The sequence below is a fragment of the Pezoporus occidentalis genome, unplaced genomic scaffold (assembly GCF_034315485.1).
Source record: "Pezoporus occidentalis ecotype Australia unplaced genomic scaffold, CSIRO_AGI_Poc_V1 ctg15, whole genome shotgun sequence".
Classification (NCBI taxonomy): Eukaryota; Metazoa; Chordata; class Aves; order Psittaciformes; family Psittacidae; genus Pezoporus; species Pezoporus occidentalis.
In genome coordinates, this window is record NW_026913316.1 from 1,649,455 (window position 1) to 1,668,405 (window position 18,951).

Below are 18,951 nucleotides of genomic sequence, written 5' to 3' on the forward strand. Positions count from 1 at the left end.
AGCTTAAATGTACTATATTAAACACTAAAGCAATTTTTCTACTTGTAAGGCTGCTGGAGCGCCAAACAGAGGGAAGTGGCCGAGGGGATGCTGCAGTGAGGGAAGCTGTGAAGGACTGGTTATGTGTATAAAATATCCAGAATGACTTAGGGAAAAAAAAATCTGCCCTGACTAGAGATTAGGTAGTGGTCCAGGGGTTTAGAGGTCCATTTCAGCCTATGGTACTGGCAGCTTTGAGTTCCATTTAAACCCAAGAATGTCCAGTTTCTTATACTGAAGACTGATGTAAATTTAAAGTCCATCTCTGACTGGGTGGACTAGGGCAAATGAGGGCCTTTGGTATGTTGGTGTTTGCTGTTGAAATCCTACTGCTGATTTGTGTATGATTTTTTTAATGTAGCTACCCTTGGTACAGCACCTTCTCGCCTGCCTTTGAAAACTCATTCTGCGTTTCCTATGTGGCGTTTCTCATGTGAATTTGTGTAATGCAAAGATGCTAAAATATGTAATGTTAGCAGCTCAGCTGGATAACATCGTGCTGTAGGTTCAATGATACTAGTACAGTTTATTGCAGCAGCTGATTGTGCAATTGGATTGTTTTTTCCCAGTTTTTTTAAACTGGTACTTGCAAAAGCGTAGATTACTAAAGCAGTTTTGAAGCGTTCTCTGGTGGAAACAAAATGTTTACAAAAATTTACTGCCTAAAAATTAAAATTTACTGAATACAGTCCAAAAAACAAGTTCAGCACAGCAGCAGGCAGTGGCTGCCTGTATTGCACAAATGTAATTGTTCTGAACACACAGATAACAGTGTCATCTTATTGGTAGCATCTTTCTGGCACAGAGGGTCTTCTCTGTTGACCATGCGGCCTTGCTCTCCCTCCCAAATACACTTTAATTTTGGAGTCTTTGTGCTAGGGCAAGTATTCTTTGTAGCAGATAATTATTTTTTTCACAGCAGCTTGGGCAGACTCATTTACCCCCATCTTCCTGAAAACTTAGCAACAGAAGCACACCATGCCTCAGAGGGTCTCATTTGGATTTGCTCTTTGGGAGTGTCACAGGCCAAATTCTTTGTGTCAGGGAATTTCACTTAATTTGATACGTGCAAATTAACGTAAACTTTAAAGTACTAAATTTGGTATTGAGAAATAAGTAAGACATTCAATTAAATGAACACACAGAGAAGACACTTTTACCCATCCTGGTGTCCTATCCACTCACTATATGCTAGACTCAGTCCCTTTGTGAGTTGATGAGTGAGGTCTTCAAATACAAGTGCAGCAGCTCAACCCCAGAACATAAACACCTACTAAACCCCTACAAGTTTTACTTCCTGGTGGTTTTGTGTCTTTCCAGTCGGGTCCAGTAACCGTGTGCTGTGGTAGAGAGCTGGGGTTGGGAGCAGCAGGTGGGTCATTTTGTCAGGTGAAGAACTTAAATGGACCTCAGATGACAATGATTTGTGGAGCTGGGAGCAGGAGGAAGGAGTTGCTGACTTAGTCTGGCTTAGTTTGCTGGATTTTATCTCCTCAGGCCAGTATTTATGAAGCAGGGGAGTGAGCGGAGTCTCCCTGCCAGGGTCAGGCTGCCTGGAGGAGCAGGAGGACGAGCAGAGCAGACAAAGGGGCTTTTTCCTGGAAGATCCTTCACAATTGCAGAGAAAGTAGTCCCGCATCAGGGAGCTGCTCTCAGACACTGTGTCTGAGATTATTTATCAGAGCATCATTCACAGCTCTGATATTTCTACCACTACCAGTGCAGGCTTGGGGAGGCAGTTCTTCACAGCTCATGCTCTTGCAATTCCAGTGTCTCCCTTGTGAGCTGTCCTGACTGGGAAGCATGGCTTCTGACTGCCTAGAGAGGGTGTCTGCAAGGGCAATAGGACTGCTTGATGTGTCCTTACTCATGTTCCTGAATGCTGTGGTCTCGCTTGTTCTTGTGCACAGTTTTCAGCTGGACTTTACAGGGCATGCAGTTGATAGGCAGGAGTGTTGCGCTCCAGTGTTTTCATAGAATCAGCTAGGTTGGAAAAGACCTTTTAAGATCAAGTCTGACCATTACCCCAGGACTGCTAGACTACCACTAAACCGTATCATTGGGGGCCTCATCTACATGGTCTTTGAACACTTCCAGGGATGCTGATTCCACCACTTCCCTGGGCAGCCTGTTCCAATGCCTGATCACCCTCTCTGTGAAGAAATTTTTCCTGATACCCAGTCTAAACCTCCCCTGGTACAGCTTGAAGCCGTTATTTCTCATCCTCTCATTTGTTACTTGGGAGAAGAGACCACCCCCCACCTCGCTACAGCCTCCTTTCAGGCGGTTGTAGAGAGCGATGAGGTCCCCCCGAGTCTCCTTTTCTCTGGACTGAATAACACCAGTTCCCTCAGCTGCTCCTCGTAAGACTTGTGCTCCAGACCCTTTACCAGGTTTGTTGCCGTTTCTGGACACCCTTCAGCACCTCAGTGTCTCTCTTTTATAGCTATTCTGGAACTGTTAGGCTGGTTTTTATTTTATTGGATAGCTTACAATACTGAGAAGCAAATGTTTTCTATTATGATATGGCAGTTAATAATTTAAAAAATAGACTGTTAGAAAGTAAGGTAATAGAATAAGTGTGTATATGAATGTGTGTGCGTGTCTTTTATGTAGTACTTTACAACACAGTAGCAACTTAAAGAGTGTGCCACAAACTACGTAACTTGTTACAATACAAGCTGATTCCTGTCTTGCAAAAAATGGGAAAATACAGCTCAAAAGTCCTTTAAGATTGATGTATTGGAATCATATAGAAGTTTTGTGCAGTATACTTGCACTTGTGACAGACACTTGTATATCATCTCAATTTTTAAAGATAAACTTTGAATAGTGTACTTATCTGATCAGGGATATTGCCAGAGCCACTTCAGGTGATATGCTTACAAAAACTGTGAAATGAAGCCGTATGAAAATATGTAGCGTCTTTAATTAAAACTATGTTTAATATCATGCTTCAATATATAAACTAATTTGGCTTGAGATTTAGAGAGATTTCTCTTAGGAGAAATAACTGACTTTTTGATGAATAGTCTGTATTTTCATGTTTTTGTCTTACGTATTTATGGCAGTGCCCTGAGCTTCAGGGAGATTTAGGAAAAAGCTACCTATCTGAGCTGAGTGAGTGTTCTTGGGTAGCACTGTGGCTTCAGAGTCATCTCCCCTTCTTTTAGAGCCCTATGGCAGACTGATGTGGGGATGCTTGCTGTGGGTATTAAATTTTATATTTGCTTTTACCAACTACCCTTTCCCACTCTTTTCCGACTTCTTATTTCATCCAGAAAAAGTTACACTTTATGAAAACATGAGCTTTGAAAAGCAGAAGGGAGCCAGGACAGGGTTTTTGCCATTGATGTGAATGGAGAGTCCTGTGCATATACGACCCTTCTGGTGACATCCCTCTGAATATCCCCACTGCTCTTCAGGGGGCCCATCCAGCTGTCAGGCTGTGGGTCAGTTTTCTTCCACAGAGTAATTCTGGCCAGCTCCCACATGAACGTGACCTTATCCTAACTTGCCTGTGCATAAACATGCAAGCTGCCTCTCTGCTCCTTGAATTCTGGAATGTGGAACAACTTGCCTGCTGAGATGTGCCTGTAGTGACATTTAAACAGAGATGCTACCCTATAACTTAGCCTTCAGAAAGATACATTTTTTCCACAGTCACACAGGCATTTTGCTCTCTAAAAATGAATACTAGAAATGCCTTCCAGTACTAAGAATCTTTTTTGTAACATGTCTCAAAATGGCTTAACAACTGGTATGCTGTTTTTCTCAAAAATACTCTGATAAAATGTTGTCAAAATCACCTTGTAGACTAGAAGAAAGGCAAAGCTAGTTGCCTAGGCTTAAAATATAATAAATATTAAATAATCATCATGTTAGAGTCAACATTAGATGTTTTAGTTTTCTGTCATGTGTAATTTGTTGGGTTTCTGTTTGCAAAGCATTTCATGATTCATTACTTTCATGATACTGTAATTTCATGTTGGATGCTGCCACTGGAACACTATGCAAAAATCATAGCTGTAAATGGTTTGAATCTTCTCCAAATGTACTGTGGTGAATATTTTGGAATAAGACTGGGAGATCATTTAATATTTTGTTTTATAATTAATTTTAATTTTTATCATTTTATAATTAGTTTTAATTTTAAATAAGTGATAGATTAATTCTATATTACAGAACATAAGCATGTTCTACACTTTTTTCCTTGAATTAGTTTTGTTATATGCATATGATTTATGATACGTATCAGGTTTATAATAACAAAATCATTGTTTTTTCTATCAACTGCAGAAACTATGCCTGTTCCAGACCAGCCCTCGTCTTCTGACAAGACAAGTTCCCTTAGTCCTGTGCTGAACACATCTAATGGTGATGGCTCTGAAACTGAGACCACCTCTGCCATTCTAGCTTCAGTTAAAGAGCAGGTATGTAAGTGCTTCACCTGCAAGCTAGAAAAACAATAATATGATTTAGTCTTTTTTTACAAAGGTTTCATAGGTGGTGTCTGAACAATTTCGTTCACGCACGCACATTGCAAAAGATGTTAAATATTTCTTTGTGTCTCAGTATACTTCCATGTGCTGTACTACAATGAATTTAATATAATCTAATTGTTCATGTTATTCTCCATTTTCACTCTTACTGTGAATGGTGGTTTTCAGAGATCTCTCCTGTTCTTGTTGGCAATCTGCATGTGAACTTAGAGCATTTAACCATGGCATATAAAAACTATAGACAAATGAGTAGTTGTGAAGAAGATGTGTCGTCCTAGACGTTTTAGTTAAAGGGATTTATAAGAATCCTAGGATTTTAAAATGTAACATATATGTGGGGGTTTTTTGTTTGTTTGTTTTGTTTATGTTTTTTGTTTGTTTTTTTAAACTTGATGTGAGATTATTTTAGGACAAGCTTGAGTAGGGACGGAGTATTTCAACCTCATATGGTTAAAATCAAAGGTATTAGAAATTTCGGAAAGAAAGGTCTTTAGTGTGATTCTCTGCTTGATTCCTATAAGACAGGTTTGGACGTTTCACTATAAATTTTTGTGGGCCTGGTGTATGAGATTTTGGTTAGTGCTTCTTTGTACATCAGGAGATGGTTAATATCCCAGTTCATGAAATCATCTGGTTTCCATCGCTCCCTTATTTGGCTCAACAGCAGCAGTATGTATCCAAAAGAGAGACATTAGAAGATACCTTCTTTTAGTCAGCTTTCTCCTTGCTGATTGTGTCTAAGTTGGTTCTCCAACTATAAAGTTGTGATCATTCACTGCTTCTTTAGTAAAATCAATGCATGAATTCAGCTTATAATATTGCCATCGGAATAATAGCTGTTCAGTCCTTGGGCTTTTATAAAAATTATGACCTTTTATTTTTTTTCTTTTTAATGTGTACAGGTTGTCTCTTTTGGGTGGTAAAAGTTACTTGTATTTTCTGGTTCTGAAAAGAGGAGTGCAAGACAGCAAGCTTGTAGCATGGAGTTTTGTCTTAAGACTCATGGCATGTTGTTGTATTGGAATTACCCATGGTTTAGATGGTTTTATGCATATTCTCTTGTGGGACAATAACAATGCTTGGTCACGTACCAGTGATGTTTCAGCCTGTACCTCTGTTCATTGCCAGTGTTTCAACCTGTGTTACTGTGTTTTTGAGGAAAAATATCTACCTTAGCTTTTGACTCTCTAATGTTGAAAAAATGCACAGGGAAGTTACATAGGCAGAAGATAATGCTGCGTCTGCTTTTACAGTGTGAAATACAGTATTGAATAGTGAAGAGTTCTTCTCTGTTGTTGGGTTTTGTGGTGATATTAATAGTTTATACCTGGTCATGTATTTTGCAGCTGAACCTTCCATCCCCATAAATCAGTGAATTGAGTACTGGGGTGAATTGGTGCTGAATCGACTAGATTAGGTGGATTTTAAGTAGTAAAATATTAGCAAAGTGATTTCCGATGCCTGTGAACCCCAGCAAGAAGGAGCCTGTAACAAAGAAATTCTGCATTCTGTTATCCCCAAGGACAACTTAGCCAGCTAACAAAAGGTACTGCTAACAGGATAATCTCTTGAGTTACAGGGGTACAGAGTACCAAAATTTCACAGCTGTTGTTAAGTAAACTTCAATATTCTTTTTTCTTTTTTTATGTGTAGTAAAGATTTTGGAAAAAAAAAGAAACAACCAACCAAAAAAAAACCCAGATCCAACCAACTAACCAAACAAAAAAAAAACAGCCAACAAACCAAAACAACCAAATGCACACAAACCTGCTTTTGAGCCTTTTCTGTTCCCCAGAATGCTGTGTGTCTTGACAAACTTCTGTAATGTTCTGTCGGAACAATTCTGGGTCAGGTCATCACCGTGTGCTTCAGGCAGTTGAAATCCATGACACTGATTCTGCATTAGGGGGTATTAGGGGAGTAAATGAAGTAAGTTTCTAACTGATGGTTCAGATCAGTAACCCTCTGCTTTTTAGAAGGAGGAATGATTTACTGCCTGGCATGTGAATTTGTGTTAGTGCCCTTTGTAGGTGAAAATATACATAGAGTTTTAGAAATAGGAACACAGACAATTAGTCAAAAGTATTGCTAATAAAGAAAAAGGTGAGTTCATAATCAGTGAATCAAATTGGTTATGTTTTCTTCATCTGTGCTGATGTTAAGAAGTTTCCTTATTTTTTTAATTCTCTGAAACATTTGTGGCACCTTCGTGTGTTACTTCTCATGAAATAACTAGAATGGTATCTTTGAGTGATTGCAGTATTTATGGTACTGTTGACTGTAATAGGTATTTGCAGTCTTTGAAGAGGGCGGGATACATGGAGTATGCAGAGAAGTCATAGACATTGTCTTCATTTGTTCTACTTAAATTTCCTATGCGAAACATAAATGTTCACAAAATTCACAAAAAGTGAAGCTTTGCAGTGCTTAGCTCGAAGAACAGATACCCATGTGCATTCTTATTTTGAGGAGACTTGTTTGGTCTGAAAAAATTATTTGGTCTAAAAAGCTGTGCTTGCTATGTCAAACGTAAAGTGGCATTTGTGCTGGTCATGACTGGATCAGAAGGTATAGCCCATGTGTTTTTCAAGCGGGAGATTTCTGTCAAAGTAGAAACTGAAGCCTGTATGCTGATGTTGACAAGTCAGGTTGATTTTAGGAACTGAAAACCCCAAAGTCCTTCCTTTAGTGTATGTTTTGTATTTTACCTGTTGGCATGCATGTTGAATCACTTTCAGGTTTCAGACTTCTGAGATGCAGTTGAGAAGAAGTGATGGATAAAGAATGAATCTTTCATGGTTTTGTTTTTTTTTCTCTTTGTTGCTAACTTTCTAAAAGGTCAGCTGACACAGCTGGAGGAGAGGTCAGAATCATGCACTGTATGTCTGAGAAATCGTGAGGTTAAAATGTCAGGCACTGAGCTTTGGCTTCAGTGTTTTCGAGCTGTCCTCATGAAGAGGAAGGGTTAATAACTTCTGAGAAAGTGAAAGCTGTTGGGCCCTTTTTTTTGTCTGTCTTTTTGTTTTTAGGCAGTCTGCATCCAGTTCTTTAAACTGAAATCAAGTAGTGTTATAACATCTGTATGAAAAAGGATTTTTTTTTTTTTTTCTTCTTAAGTACTGGCAAACTCATTTGGCCCAGTGCTTCATGGGTTTTAGAAAACGTAAGGGCATTTGTTTCTGCTTTGTCATCTGTGTTTGTTTCTGTAAATATGGGAAAAATAGTCAACAAGCACTGTGTGATATCGGGACTCTGATTTATGAGAACACATGTGATAGGTACAACTATTTCTTCCACAAAAAGCATGATACGTTTCTGATTGGGAATTTCCACCTGTGCAAGAGACTTCTGATCCCACTCAGTGTTAAAGAAATTTTAGAAAGAGAGCTATTGATAATGCTGTTGGAAGAATCTGTTGAGTGAGCATGTAGATGTAAGCATGGTGTAAGCTAATGTGTTTCCTAGAAGTCTCCAGCTGTATGTCATACACAATACTTTGGTTCTTGTGCATACAGAAGCTGCTTCCTTGGAAGCTGAGGAGGAATGTGGTGACAGTGACCTAACAGAGGCTTGTTTTGGCATATTCTCTTAATAAAAACACTTTGAGGACACAAGATAAAATGAATTCCTAAGAGTGAGATTCATCTTGAAGCACCAACAACTATATTCCGCTCAGAAATAGTATCATACATTTGTTTTAGTTCGCTCGTGACTCGTTTCCTTTACCATTTTAGTAGTAGGCTGTTTCAGAGGACAGCTCTTTCCTTTTCAGAAAACTTATGCAAAGAAAAAGTTGTGTAATGTTTAATATTTCTTCTGAATCCTTTTTATCTACCTATTTCAAATAAAGATACTTATTTTGGATTTATAATGCTCACATTTTTTTAATAAAGTAGCTTCTATTACTTTTAAATATTTATCAGTTTTCCCATTAGAAAGCTACTTGTCTGTCAAATTGTGTTTAAAACTAGTCTGATAAACATGACTTAAGTGATCTTGTATGTGAGGTGTTAGTACTCTTTGGAAACGGGGTTGTGTGTGTCATGCACATCTTGCGTATGTGTATGTAAGTAAAACTTCAGATAGAAGTGACTGTAGAAATTCAAAGATTTAATTTCTTCTCTTTCCTGTGCCGTGTTGTTTTTCCCATGTCTTTAAATGGAAGTTTTAGAACAAAATAACTTATCTAGATGGATGTTTCAGTTCAGAGGATTTTTTAAGGTTTTAAGGCCAGAAGAGACATGTGAGTTCATCTGGTCTGACCAGCAGGTCATGATATTTCATACAGTCATCCAAATATTGGGCCCCAGTTCTGATTGCAGAATGACTTTTGCAGCCATTTTCCCTAATGTAATGCATGACATATTGTAATATGTGATATTCACAAAAATAAAATCTCATTCTTGCCTTATAGGAACAAGTAATTACTCTAGTAACCTTGGGTATTCTGTAGCTTTTCTAAATAGGTTCAATTACAATACATTCATGTCTCGCTTGCCCTCAAACATCAGGCTTTATCTCTGCCTTTAAAAGTTTTCGCAGTTCTATTTCAGACCCATGCCAATTGTACTCAATCAATATATATTTCTTTCATTGTCTCTCTAAGTAGCATGTCAGTATACTTACTTCCTTAGTTACAGAACTCCCTTGTTTCCGGTGAGGTTTTAGAATACTCCAGAGAGATGATACTCTTCTTTTTTGCCATCTTTCTATTTTCATTAATATATTGATTTTTAGGTAAGAACTAAACTTAATAGTACAAGTCTATACAGTGGATACTATACTTCTATGTTGCTGGATAGACCAATGTACTGTTGAAATAAGGAGCTTTGTGAGTACAGCTATTGCTTCCCAAATATGTCCTCCAGTTGATGGGAACTGCTTTTGGAATGTATGATTCCACTACTGGAAATGGGGACTTTGATGGATAAGTTTTGAAAAGCATCGTTGCAATTGCTGGTGAAGGGAATAATTTAACATAGCAACTATATACCCTGCTCTATAGGATTCTCAAGTTCTTGGTTTAGTCTGGGACTGGTTTCACAGAGCTCTCCAGAGCAGCCATGAGCATACTCGTGTTGTGCTTCTCAGGAAATGGTGGTTTACAAGACCAGAGACCTAGATAAGTAATGTCTGTTCAGAAACCTGTATCCTGGAAGTCACGCGAAAGAGGTGACAGCCATAGTAGGTGCAGTATGAAGAAACTAAAAATTACTTCACTGTGGTCATAATCCAAAATATGTATTTTGGGGATTGGTTGAAATGAGCTGGGAGTGGAAGGGCTTCTGTGAAGATTTAGTCTGATAGAAAAGTATTGGGAGAGAATATATCCTCACAGTAAAACCGTCTTTGAAAAGAGGGAATAAAATGCTAATTATCAGAACAAAAGTAGAGTTAAATATGATGCTATTTTGACTTAAAGTAATGTTGAAAATTAGTAGTTCAAAGCCAAGAATTTCAAAGAAGCTGGGTAGAATGCCACTTAGTGATAGCTCAGTCTAATGCTGATTTAAAACACTATTAAAGGGCATCACAAAGAAAGGCAAAATATCCTTTCTTAGCATGCAGCCAGTGTGTGAACACACTTTTTGCTGCTCCACAAGCACTTCTGCGTTAACTTTTTTCTTTTGCTAATACTGGAAGAATTTCAAACTTTGAATAAAGATACCATAAGAAAGTAATAATACTGATCTCAATTTTAATAAATTTAAATTTTATTGTATTAAATTTCTTAACATTTTAATGTATTACATTTGTAACATTTTAACACTGTTGATTTCTTTTCCTCTGCCATCGTTCATTGGGGCCTTTTAAAATGTAAAGTATTTTCACACCAAACCCCAAGTCTTTTAACCAGCATAGTGAAATAGGATGTCACTCTTAATCACTTGAGAGGGAGATCTTAATGAACTTAAAATAGTTAGAGAAGTAGCTGGTCAAGTTGTGCTTCTTCCTGTATCTGATGCAGCTCCTTCTGTTGTACTGACAGACATGCACTTAAGCATTCCCATGTGGGGAATGCTGCTGGGGGAAGCTGGGAAAGCTAAAAATAACTGTCTGAAAAGATAAGAAGCAGCTTTGTGTTATGGGAGGTTGAGTGTGTTGTTTTCTCTTTTGGCAAAGGGTGGTTGGATCAATTTGCCAACTTGTTTTCAAGAACTAGACTCTTCAGCACAGTTGCTATAAAAATATACTTCAAGCTGCCGGTTTAGTCAACTTTTTTGTAGTGTTTCGAATGATGCAAAGTCCAATGTAACATCCCTATTTAAATGTACAGGGAAGTGGTGGCTTTGGGTGTGTATCCCCATCCCTGCTCCACTAGCTTGTCATAAAGGAAGTCACAGTTATGTTTCTGTGTACTTTATGTTCCTGAGGCTTAGCTATCTTACCTGCTTTCAGTATTTTTCTCTTTCTATGCTTGAATAAAACAATATCCATCAATAGTAGTTTTAATTTGCATAGAGAGTGTATGAGGCTGTGAGTGCCATGGCTTCCAAAACCAGCACACCTATTCTAGAGATAAAAGAAAGCGCTGTTAAAAAAAACAACCGGTGAACACTTCACGTAGTGATTGTTGTGACTTCTGTCTTCTCTTCTCTAGAAATGAAACACTGAAAGCACTCTCTGGACCCTTCTCCTTTAATTTGTCTTGGCAGTACTTTTCATGCAGCCTGCTTTTACAACTTCAGTTTTAAAAGGGGTTTTTGAAGATCTAATTTTTATGATTGCTTTAGCAATTTTTGTTCCTTTTATGTAATTTTATGTGTTTTTCCATCTGTATCGATGTGTTTTGTCACATGATGGCATTTTCTACTCCCGATGCATTTACTGATAAGTGGAATTGTATTTTTCGGGGGGTAATTTAAATCTTTTGTATTCCAAGGAAAAAATACTTCCTGGGTAGTTGAATGCTGTGCATGTTACACTTTGATAAAATATGTTACAATTCTGTTTATTCCCAAACAAGAAAACTGGAACTCAGCAAATGCTCAGCTATGGCGAAACTTCAGTCTTTACCTGAGAGTTCAGGTACATTACTACCCAAATAAGCTTAATTTTGCCTGTGAGCTATGTAGTTATGATAACACTAAACCAGTCTAGAATCACACAATAAATTGGGGGTTGTGTTTTTGGTTTAGTGTCATCGTCCCCGTCCGTCCCGTCCCTGTCCCCGTCCCCCCCCGTGTTGAAAATTAAGCATTTATTTTTGAAATATCTGGTGACAGAAACTTACAGTTGTCTCTGAGAATCTTTGCAGTGTAAAGGGATAAAAGGCCAGTAAAAGATACTAATCTTTAAAAAGATTTGAAGATTCATAGTAAAGTTCTAGACAAATTAACTGCTTAATTCATAATTAATTGTTTTCCCTCAGTGTTAACATTGCTTTTTTGGTAGAACATCACTCACTGTTTTGGAGGGAGGTTTACGTGTATGTCCTGTAACGTGTAACAGTGAAGCCTTTTGCATGGGCTCCCTGCTGCTCTTTGTATGTACATTTTCCTTTTCTGTGCAAACAGCTAATCCAGGTCCTGAGGAGTTTTTTCTCCTTTTTATTTTTGAAAAGATTGCACTGAAAGATTTTTTTTTATTTTTTTTTTCTGCTTATTTACTTCTTATTATTTAAGGGATAGATATGAGGAGATGATAGTGACTTGCATTTTGGAATCTTTCCTAAGATGTTACCCGTTTTGATTGTTGAGACCTGTCTAGTGCAATATTCTTCAACCATGGTCCTTTAGATATTCCACATGTGGAGGACTTAGTACAAAGTTTAATTGACGTTACAGGGGTTTTTAATTTAGTACAGTGACACAACAATGCACTCAAGTCTCAATTTAATTAGAAACTACAGCTAGTGGAGTATAGCAGCTGCACTATAAAATTGACATAATATAAATGTGCATCTGATTATCTAGAGTATGCTCACCATCATGGCGCTGAGCATCCCCCAGTCACCAGAAAGGAATGCTGAAGTCAGCTGAAGCTTGCAGCTCTCACAAGAGTTCTCCTGTTTGTGGTTGGCTTTTTTTATATTGGGCTTAACCACATGTATGCCCCCCATGCTGGTCTCACTGATTTGCTTATAGCTGTGGGGTCTCCTTGTTTATATATGTGGGGTCTCCAGGGGCAAGTTGGTGGCCCATCTCTTTTCCCTTCATGCTTATACTATGATACTCTGCCTTCACTTCTGAAGGGCACTGCTGTCATGACAGGTCTGTATCTCATTGTGTCAGTCGCATTAAATATCTTGTTCTGGACAGAATGACTGCTTTATACTTCTGTCTGTATAAACTATAGTCAAGTTAGCCATAGGCACTTGCTGGATTATGAAAATTGCTGTTACAGCTGAACCAAGTAAAACAAAGCTGCAGGCAGATCATGAAAAGTTCAGACAGAAAAATCCTGGCAACACTCAGTACTGAGGTCTTGCAAACTTGGTACAAAACTAGGTGATTACTTGGTTCATTAAGTGTTCCACATAATTCATATAAAGGTATCCAGCAAGCTCCACAATGGGGGAAATACTCCTTCCTCCAGCACTCTGCAAGTCTAATAGGGTGATCTGTCCTGTGCCTGGAATTCAAGGCTAGCAGCTGCTGGGAAGTGAGGCTCCTTTGGCAGGAGGTGTGTCCCAGCTCAGCCCACTTGCCTGGAGTCTGCTGTTGCGTTGGCACTTCAGCAGTCACTAATTGTAGGTGGAATCACAGCAGGCAAGGTCACTTGCTGAGGGGATGACTGGGCTCTGCAGAAAAGCCCAAAGCTTTAAGCTAAATACCTCTTGCAGTTATATGAGTAAAAGATGCTCTTGATTAGAGTTATAAGCAGATCCAATGCGTATATTATGTTATTTTAACCAGAAGCACCCCAGAACTGATATTGTTTTGCTCTGGGTCTGCATTCCTTACATTCAGAGACAAGCAGTTACACAAACAGTTGAAATACCTTGCTGATACAGTCAGTTTGTATGAAACAAAGGCACCCTTGGGTTTTCCTTTGGCATTGAGATGAGTTTGGCTTCCTTTTTAGCAGTTGTGATTAATCACATCATTATTCTCCCCTGAGCCTTCAGGTCATGTTAGCTCAATTTACCTCTTCTGAACATTCCTTCAATGTGGGTGTGGAACAGGGGCTGCACAGGGCAGGGATCTTTGATCAGTCACAGCCCTTTGTCCCCTTTGTTTCCATAGTGTGGTATGATGTCTTGTTTCCTTATGTACAGAAATTTACCTTTTTGGTAATAATAGCAACTTGTTCCACCAGCTTTTGTAAGTGAAAACCCACCACTAGTTATCTAATTGATAGCATGCAAGAAATACTTATGTTAGTATTCCCTCAATTTCTTTGGTCTGGATTGCCATACAGCAAATAGCTTCTTGTAGTCTATTTCATTAGTTGTTCCAAAATGTGTGTAGTACTTATCAAATTTCATCTATGTTCCTTCAGTTGTCATGTTTCTTTTTCCTTAAGTCCTCATAAAGCATTACTCTTTGTGTTTTTCACACGGTCCCAGCTCTTAGGAATCTGTGTTGAGCTTCCCTTTCTTAGGTATGTAGTGCCCTCCAATATAATGATCTGATTAATCTGGAATGACATTTTGCTGGTTAGGGTGGTAGTCTTATCACTGTAACCTGCAATTCATGTTGCAGTGTTATTCCATGGTCATGACTATCCATCTACCCCAACAGTAAAACACAGTGCAGTTATTTGCCTGGCTGTGTAATTAAGATTTAAATTGGGTCTTTTGCAAACCATTACCAGGCTCTCAGTCTAGGAAATCTGTTAGTTTATCTTCTCATTGTTAAGCATTTTTCAACAATTTTTCAGTGAAAAATTAAAGAAAAAAGCAGAATGGAAAAATTTTCTAACTTCTTTCACTTCTATGTATTTCATAGTCCAGAGTCTGGATGTAAATAGGTATCTTTAAGAATTATCCTCTAGGCTGCTTTGAAACAACATCAGGTATTAGGAATAAAATAAACTGTATCCCAGCTGAAACCAGGACAATAGCGAATACATTCTTGAGATTAAGTGTAGTTTCATCCTATGCCCTTTCTGTGTGCACAAGCCGTGTATTACAAAACCAGATATAACACTAGGTAAGTGTCGCTGTTTCTGAAAGTAGGGCTGGATATGCCACTGTGATGCATATTGGGATTTAAAAGCATTGCAAAAAGGTGTACTTAACAGCGACTTCTCCCCACCGCAGTCTATAAAGATTTGGAAGCACCCCACAATTTAGGCAGCACCAGCATCTCCTCTAGAGGTTTTTGATGGTGAGGCTGCATGATAAACTATAGAAAATGGACAGTTGTCCATTATAAATTTGATAGCTACTCAAACAGGTTCGACACAGTGCCTGTTTGCTGATACTGAATCAGCATGGCTGCTGGTGCTGGAGTTTTTACTTGCCAGTTTCACTGTCAGAAACAGAAATATAAATTCATTGATAACGTATGCCACAGCGGTGCCTTCATAAATGAAGAAGAGATAGTTAATGACTCTAATATACTTACTGCTTTAGTAATAGGTGAATATTTCAAGGCTGACTGTAAGCCCACTAAGCACTTTTCATTTAATTTTAGAAAATGAACTAAAGTTGATTCCATGAATGTGTGAAAAAACAGATACAAATGACAATTTTCTGTACAAGTGGTATGTGGGAGATATGCAGTTGTGTTCCCTTATTTGGCTTGAGAAATTGTTCGGTACTTAAAACCTTGCTAGATTTTCTGTGTATGAGAGAGCGTTGCCACTGTCAGGTAGTTTTGGTGTGCTTTGGTTTGTGAAGACCATACCTAGCTACATTGCCTTATGTGTTGGGAATAAAACCATTGAAAGAAATCTGTCTGGATGTCATCCATTTAATCTGAACAGAAATTATTGTGTTCCCTCCCCTTTTCATCTATGATGAGATTCCTGAGATGCTTACTCTTCCAGTATCCCCACGACATGCAGTTTAGCTTCTGATTCTCTTGAGATTGTAACTGTATCTGCTCCCTCTCAGTTTATCTGTGGTCATGCAAGGAGCTACTTTATATTTTCTTACTGTAAATTTGAATATATATATGATATATAGTGTCCCTTGATTTTTTCTTTTTTGTTGCCTTTTATGCAGTAAAGTAGGCTGTTAGTCTGTAGTTATGATGCAAGATTTATAGGCATAGTTAATCTATTTATGAGGCCAACTGTTAAAGGGAAAAAATATGCAAGCTTCTCTGTGGGTCTAAATTATGCAGCTGAGTGTTTGCCCTTTAAATTTTCTCACTGTTAGTTGTTCTAATCACATACACTCCTCCTCATTATAACCCTTCCCTGTGAAGAAGTCATATGGTAACAGGTATTAACGTTTTCCTGGTTCATTTGGTAGACTGTTTTTTAATATACATATTTTTATGTCATGAATCTTGTGTTGTTATAAACCTAGGCATTAATGCTCTACCTGAACTGTTCACATAATTCATGCCTGGATTAATGAACTCAGTAGCTCCTTTGAATATAACAATGCACGTGTATGCATACAGAGAAGTAAAATTGTTTCATAAAAGCATATTAATTTGTATGGCTTCTGTTTGGTATTTTAGATGTTTATGAAGATTTCTATTTTGTCAGACTTAAGTTTGAATGGATTTTTTTTTTCAGTCACCTTTTTTTACTCCTAATCTGTATTAATAATAAGCATTACTTGAAAAGGGAGAAATAGGCATAGAGGTCCTTCCTCTCATCAGTGACGGTAAGTGAGGGATGAATGGGCTGGCTTAAGAAAAATGTGAATCTTCAGGTTAACACTGAAAAGGATTATATTAGAATTGACAAAGACACACAAGTTAGGTAAAATAATTTTTTTTGAATCTGAATATACTTGACGTATTGCTTCCTAGTTGAGTATGTTTATTCTTAGCATTTGTTTTCTTGAAAGAGTTGTTAAACTATGGAGTCAGCCTGTCCTTGCAGTTCTGGCCTAATGCTGCGTCATTAGGCAGCACTCACCTCACTTGGGAGTATTGTGTACAGTTCTGGTGTCCTCAACATAAAAAGGACATGGAACTGTTGGAACAAGTCCAGAGAAGGGCCACGAGGATGATCAGGGGACTGGAACACCTCCCGTATGAAGACAGGCTGAGGAAGTTGGGGCTGTTCAGCCTGGAGAAGAGAAGGCTGCGTGGAGACCTCATAGCAGCCTTCCAGTATCTGAAAGCGGCTATAAAGATGCTAGGGAGGGACTCTTCATTAGAGACTGTAGTGATAGGACAAGAAGTAATGGGTTCAAACTTAAACAGGGGAAGTTTAGATTGGATATAAGGAAGAAGTTCTTTACTGTGTGGGTGGTGAGACACTGGAATGGGTAGTCCATGGAAGCTGTGAGTGCTACATCCCTGGCAGTGTTCAAGGCTAGGTTGGACGAGGCCTTGGGTGAGATGGTTTAGTGTGAGGTGTCCCTGCCCACAGCAGGGGGGTTGGAACTAGATGATCTTAAGGTCCTTTCCAACCCTAACTATTCTGTGTTTCTGTTATTCTAAAAGATCATCATCAGCTGTATTCTCATTTTGTGGCACATTAGTTATTTTATAGTAGGGAAAATCAGTTTTAATTTCTCTTTGTGCAAAGCTTCCTGAGACATTTCAGAAATTAGCCATCTGCATTCCCTGCTGGATGAAGGTTTCAACATGTAATGCCTCATTGCAGTGAAGAAAAAGCTTACACCATTCCTTCAAAGAATATAGAATTTGATTTCTAATCTTATGCCTGTTTTGATCTAGAAGTTGAATGTATTTCTACTGTGGTACTTCATATGGTAACTTCAATTTCTCCTTCATTATTTCTGGAGAAGGCAAATTGAAATCAGAAAGGCCAAAACCTATTTGGAGCTGAACTTGGATGTAACAGGAGAGGATTGTGCAAGTATTTCCCTGATGGAACTCAGGGAAATGTGGGTCTGTGGATCAGTGCTGGAGGCAATCTAATGGTGGACAACATAGAAAAAGCAGAAAATTCCTGTTGTTTGCTTTTTGTTTGTTTGTTTGTTTTGTTTTTTTTTCCCACTGTTCCCAGACAAGGAGCAGTAACATGAAGAGCACAGGTTAAGGGCTGCTTAGCGAAACTGGATGCATTCATCTTCTTGGGCCTCTATTCCAAGGTAGACAAGAGTGCATTTAGGTGATAGGATTGCAAGGCAGCTGTCATCCAAGAAAAAGCATGGTAATTGAGGAAAGTCCTGACAACTAGGGAGGGGCTAACCTTATACCAGTCTTTACAAAAGACAAGGGGAACGGTCCAAGCATCTGCTGGCTGTGTCAGGTCAGTGACAGTCCCCAGCAAGATCATAGAACACATCATGTTTACATTTGCTTCTAGACACATGAAGGGCAACGGGGAAATAGGAATAGTCAACACAGATATCTGAAGTGCAGATAGTGCTGATCTGATTTCATTCTAGGATGAAATGTCTGACATTGTGAATAAGTAGAGCACACTTGATTTGGTATAAACATAGCTTTATTGACTCATACCTTCTCGCACACTGTTGTCAGCAGCAGGCTGAGGAAGCATGGGCTGAAAATTGGCTGGACTATAGTCCTGAAAGGACTGCTCAATGGCTTGAGCAGTTAGCAGACAGTAAGAAGTAGAATATGTCAAAGGCTGATTCTGGTACTTGTACTGTTCAATTCTTCAGTGACTTGAATGATATAATTGAAAAGAATGCACCTTCAGCAGTTTTGTGAATGCTACTTAATTAGGGTGATGCTTGGAAGGCCAAAGTAGGGCTTCTGTCTTAAAGCATCTTGAGACCTTGAACAAACTGAGGACTGAATGTATTTAGAATTTGTAAATTTTAAAAAGAGAAAACTGAAATTCTGCCTCTGAGGAAGAGTAATGCCATGCGTTAGTCCAGGCTGAGAAACACCTGGTTGAGTCACAGTCCTGCTGGAAAGGACCTGTGATCATTAAGAATGTTAAGCTGAGCATGAGCCGATGATGTACTTTCTGCAAACAAAACTGTGTATGAGTCTGTGTTAGAAGGAAGGAGGAACATGACTAGCAGACTGAAGGACGTTGTTACCACCTCTGCTTGGAACTGTGAAAGCCACTTCTTGGACAACAAATGTGTTTCATTTTGGTAACCCCTAACACAGAGGGGATATTGAAAAACTGGAAGTAGTCCAGTGGGGAAATACTTAACTAGTCAGAGGCATAGACCAACTGATGTGATGGGAAAGGTTGGGGAGCTAGGATTTTTAGGGAGCTGCATCTGATGAAGGGGAGGGTAAGGGGGCAATCTTAACTTTGCCACAATAACTTCAAAGGGAGAGGCACAGATGATGGCTCCAAACTTTTCTCAGTAGAGGCATACACTTCAGCAAGGGGCACTAGCCATTGATTACAACTTGGGGAGTTCCAGCTGGACACAGGA

General features: G+C 38.7%; 1 protein-coding gene across 4 annotated transcripts in view; it reads left to right on the top strand.

Annotated features, from left to right (window-relative positions):
• CTNND2 (catenin delta 2) overlaps window positions 1-18,951 on the top strand; it is a 655,439-nt gene that overhangs the window by 121,856 nt on the left and 514,632 nt on the right. For all 4 annotated transcript variants that reach the window (XM_062610812.1, XM_062610810.1, XM_062610813.1 and 1 more), the window contains exon 2: window positions 4,339-4,472. In XM_062610812.1, coding sequence (XP_062466796.1) covers window positions 4,339-4,472 — 134 coding nt within the window. The remainder of the gene's footprint in view (window positions 1-4,338; window positions 4,473-18,951) is intronic.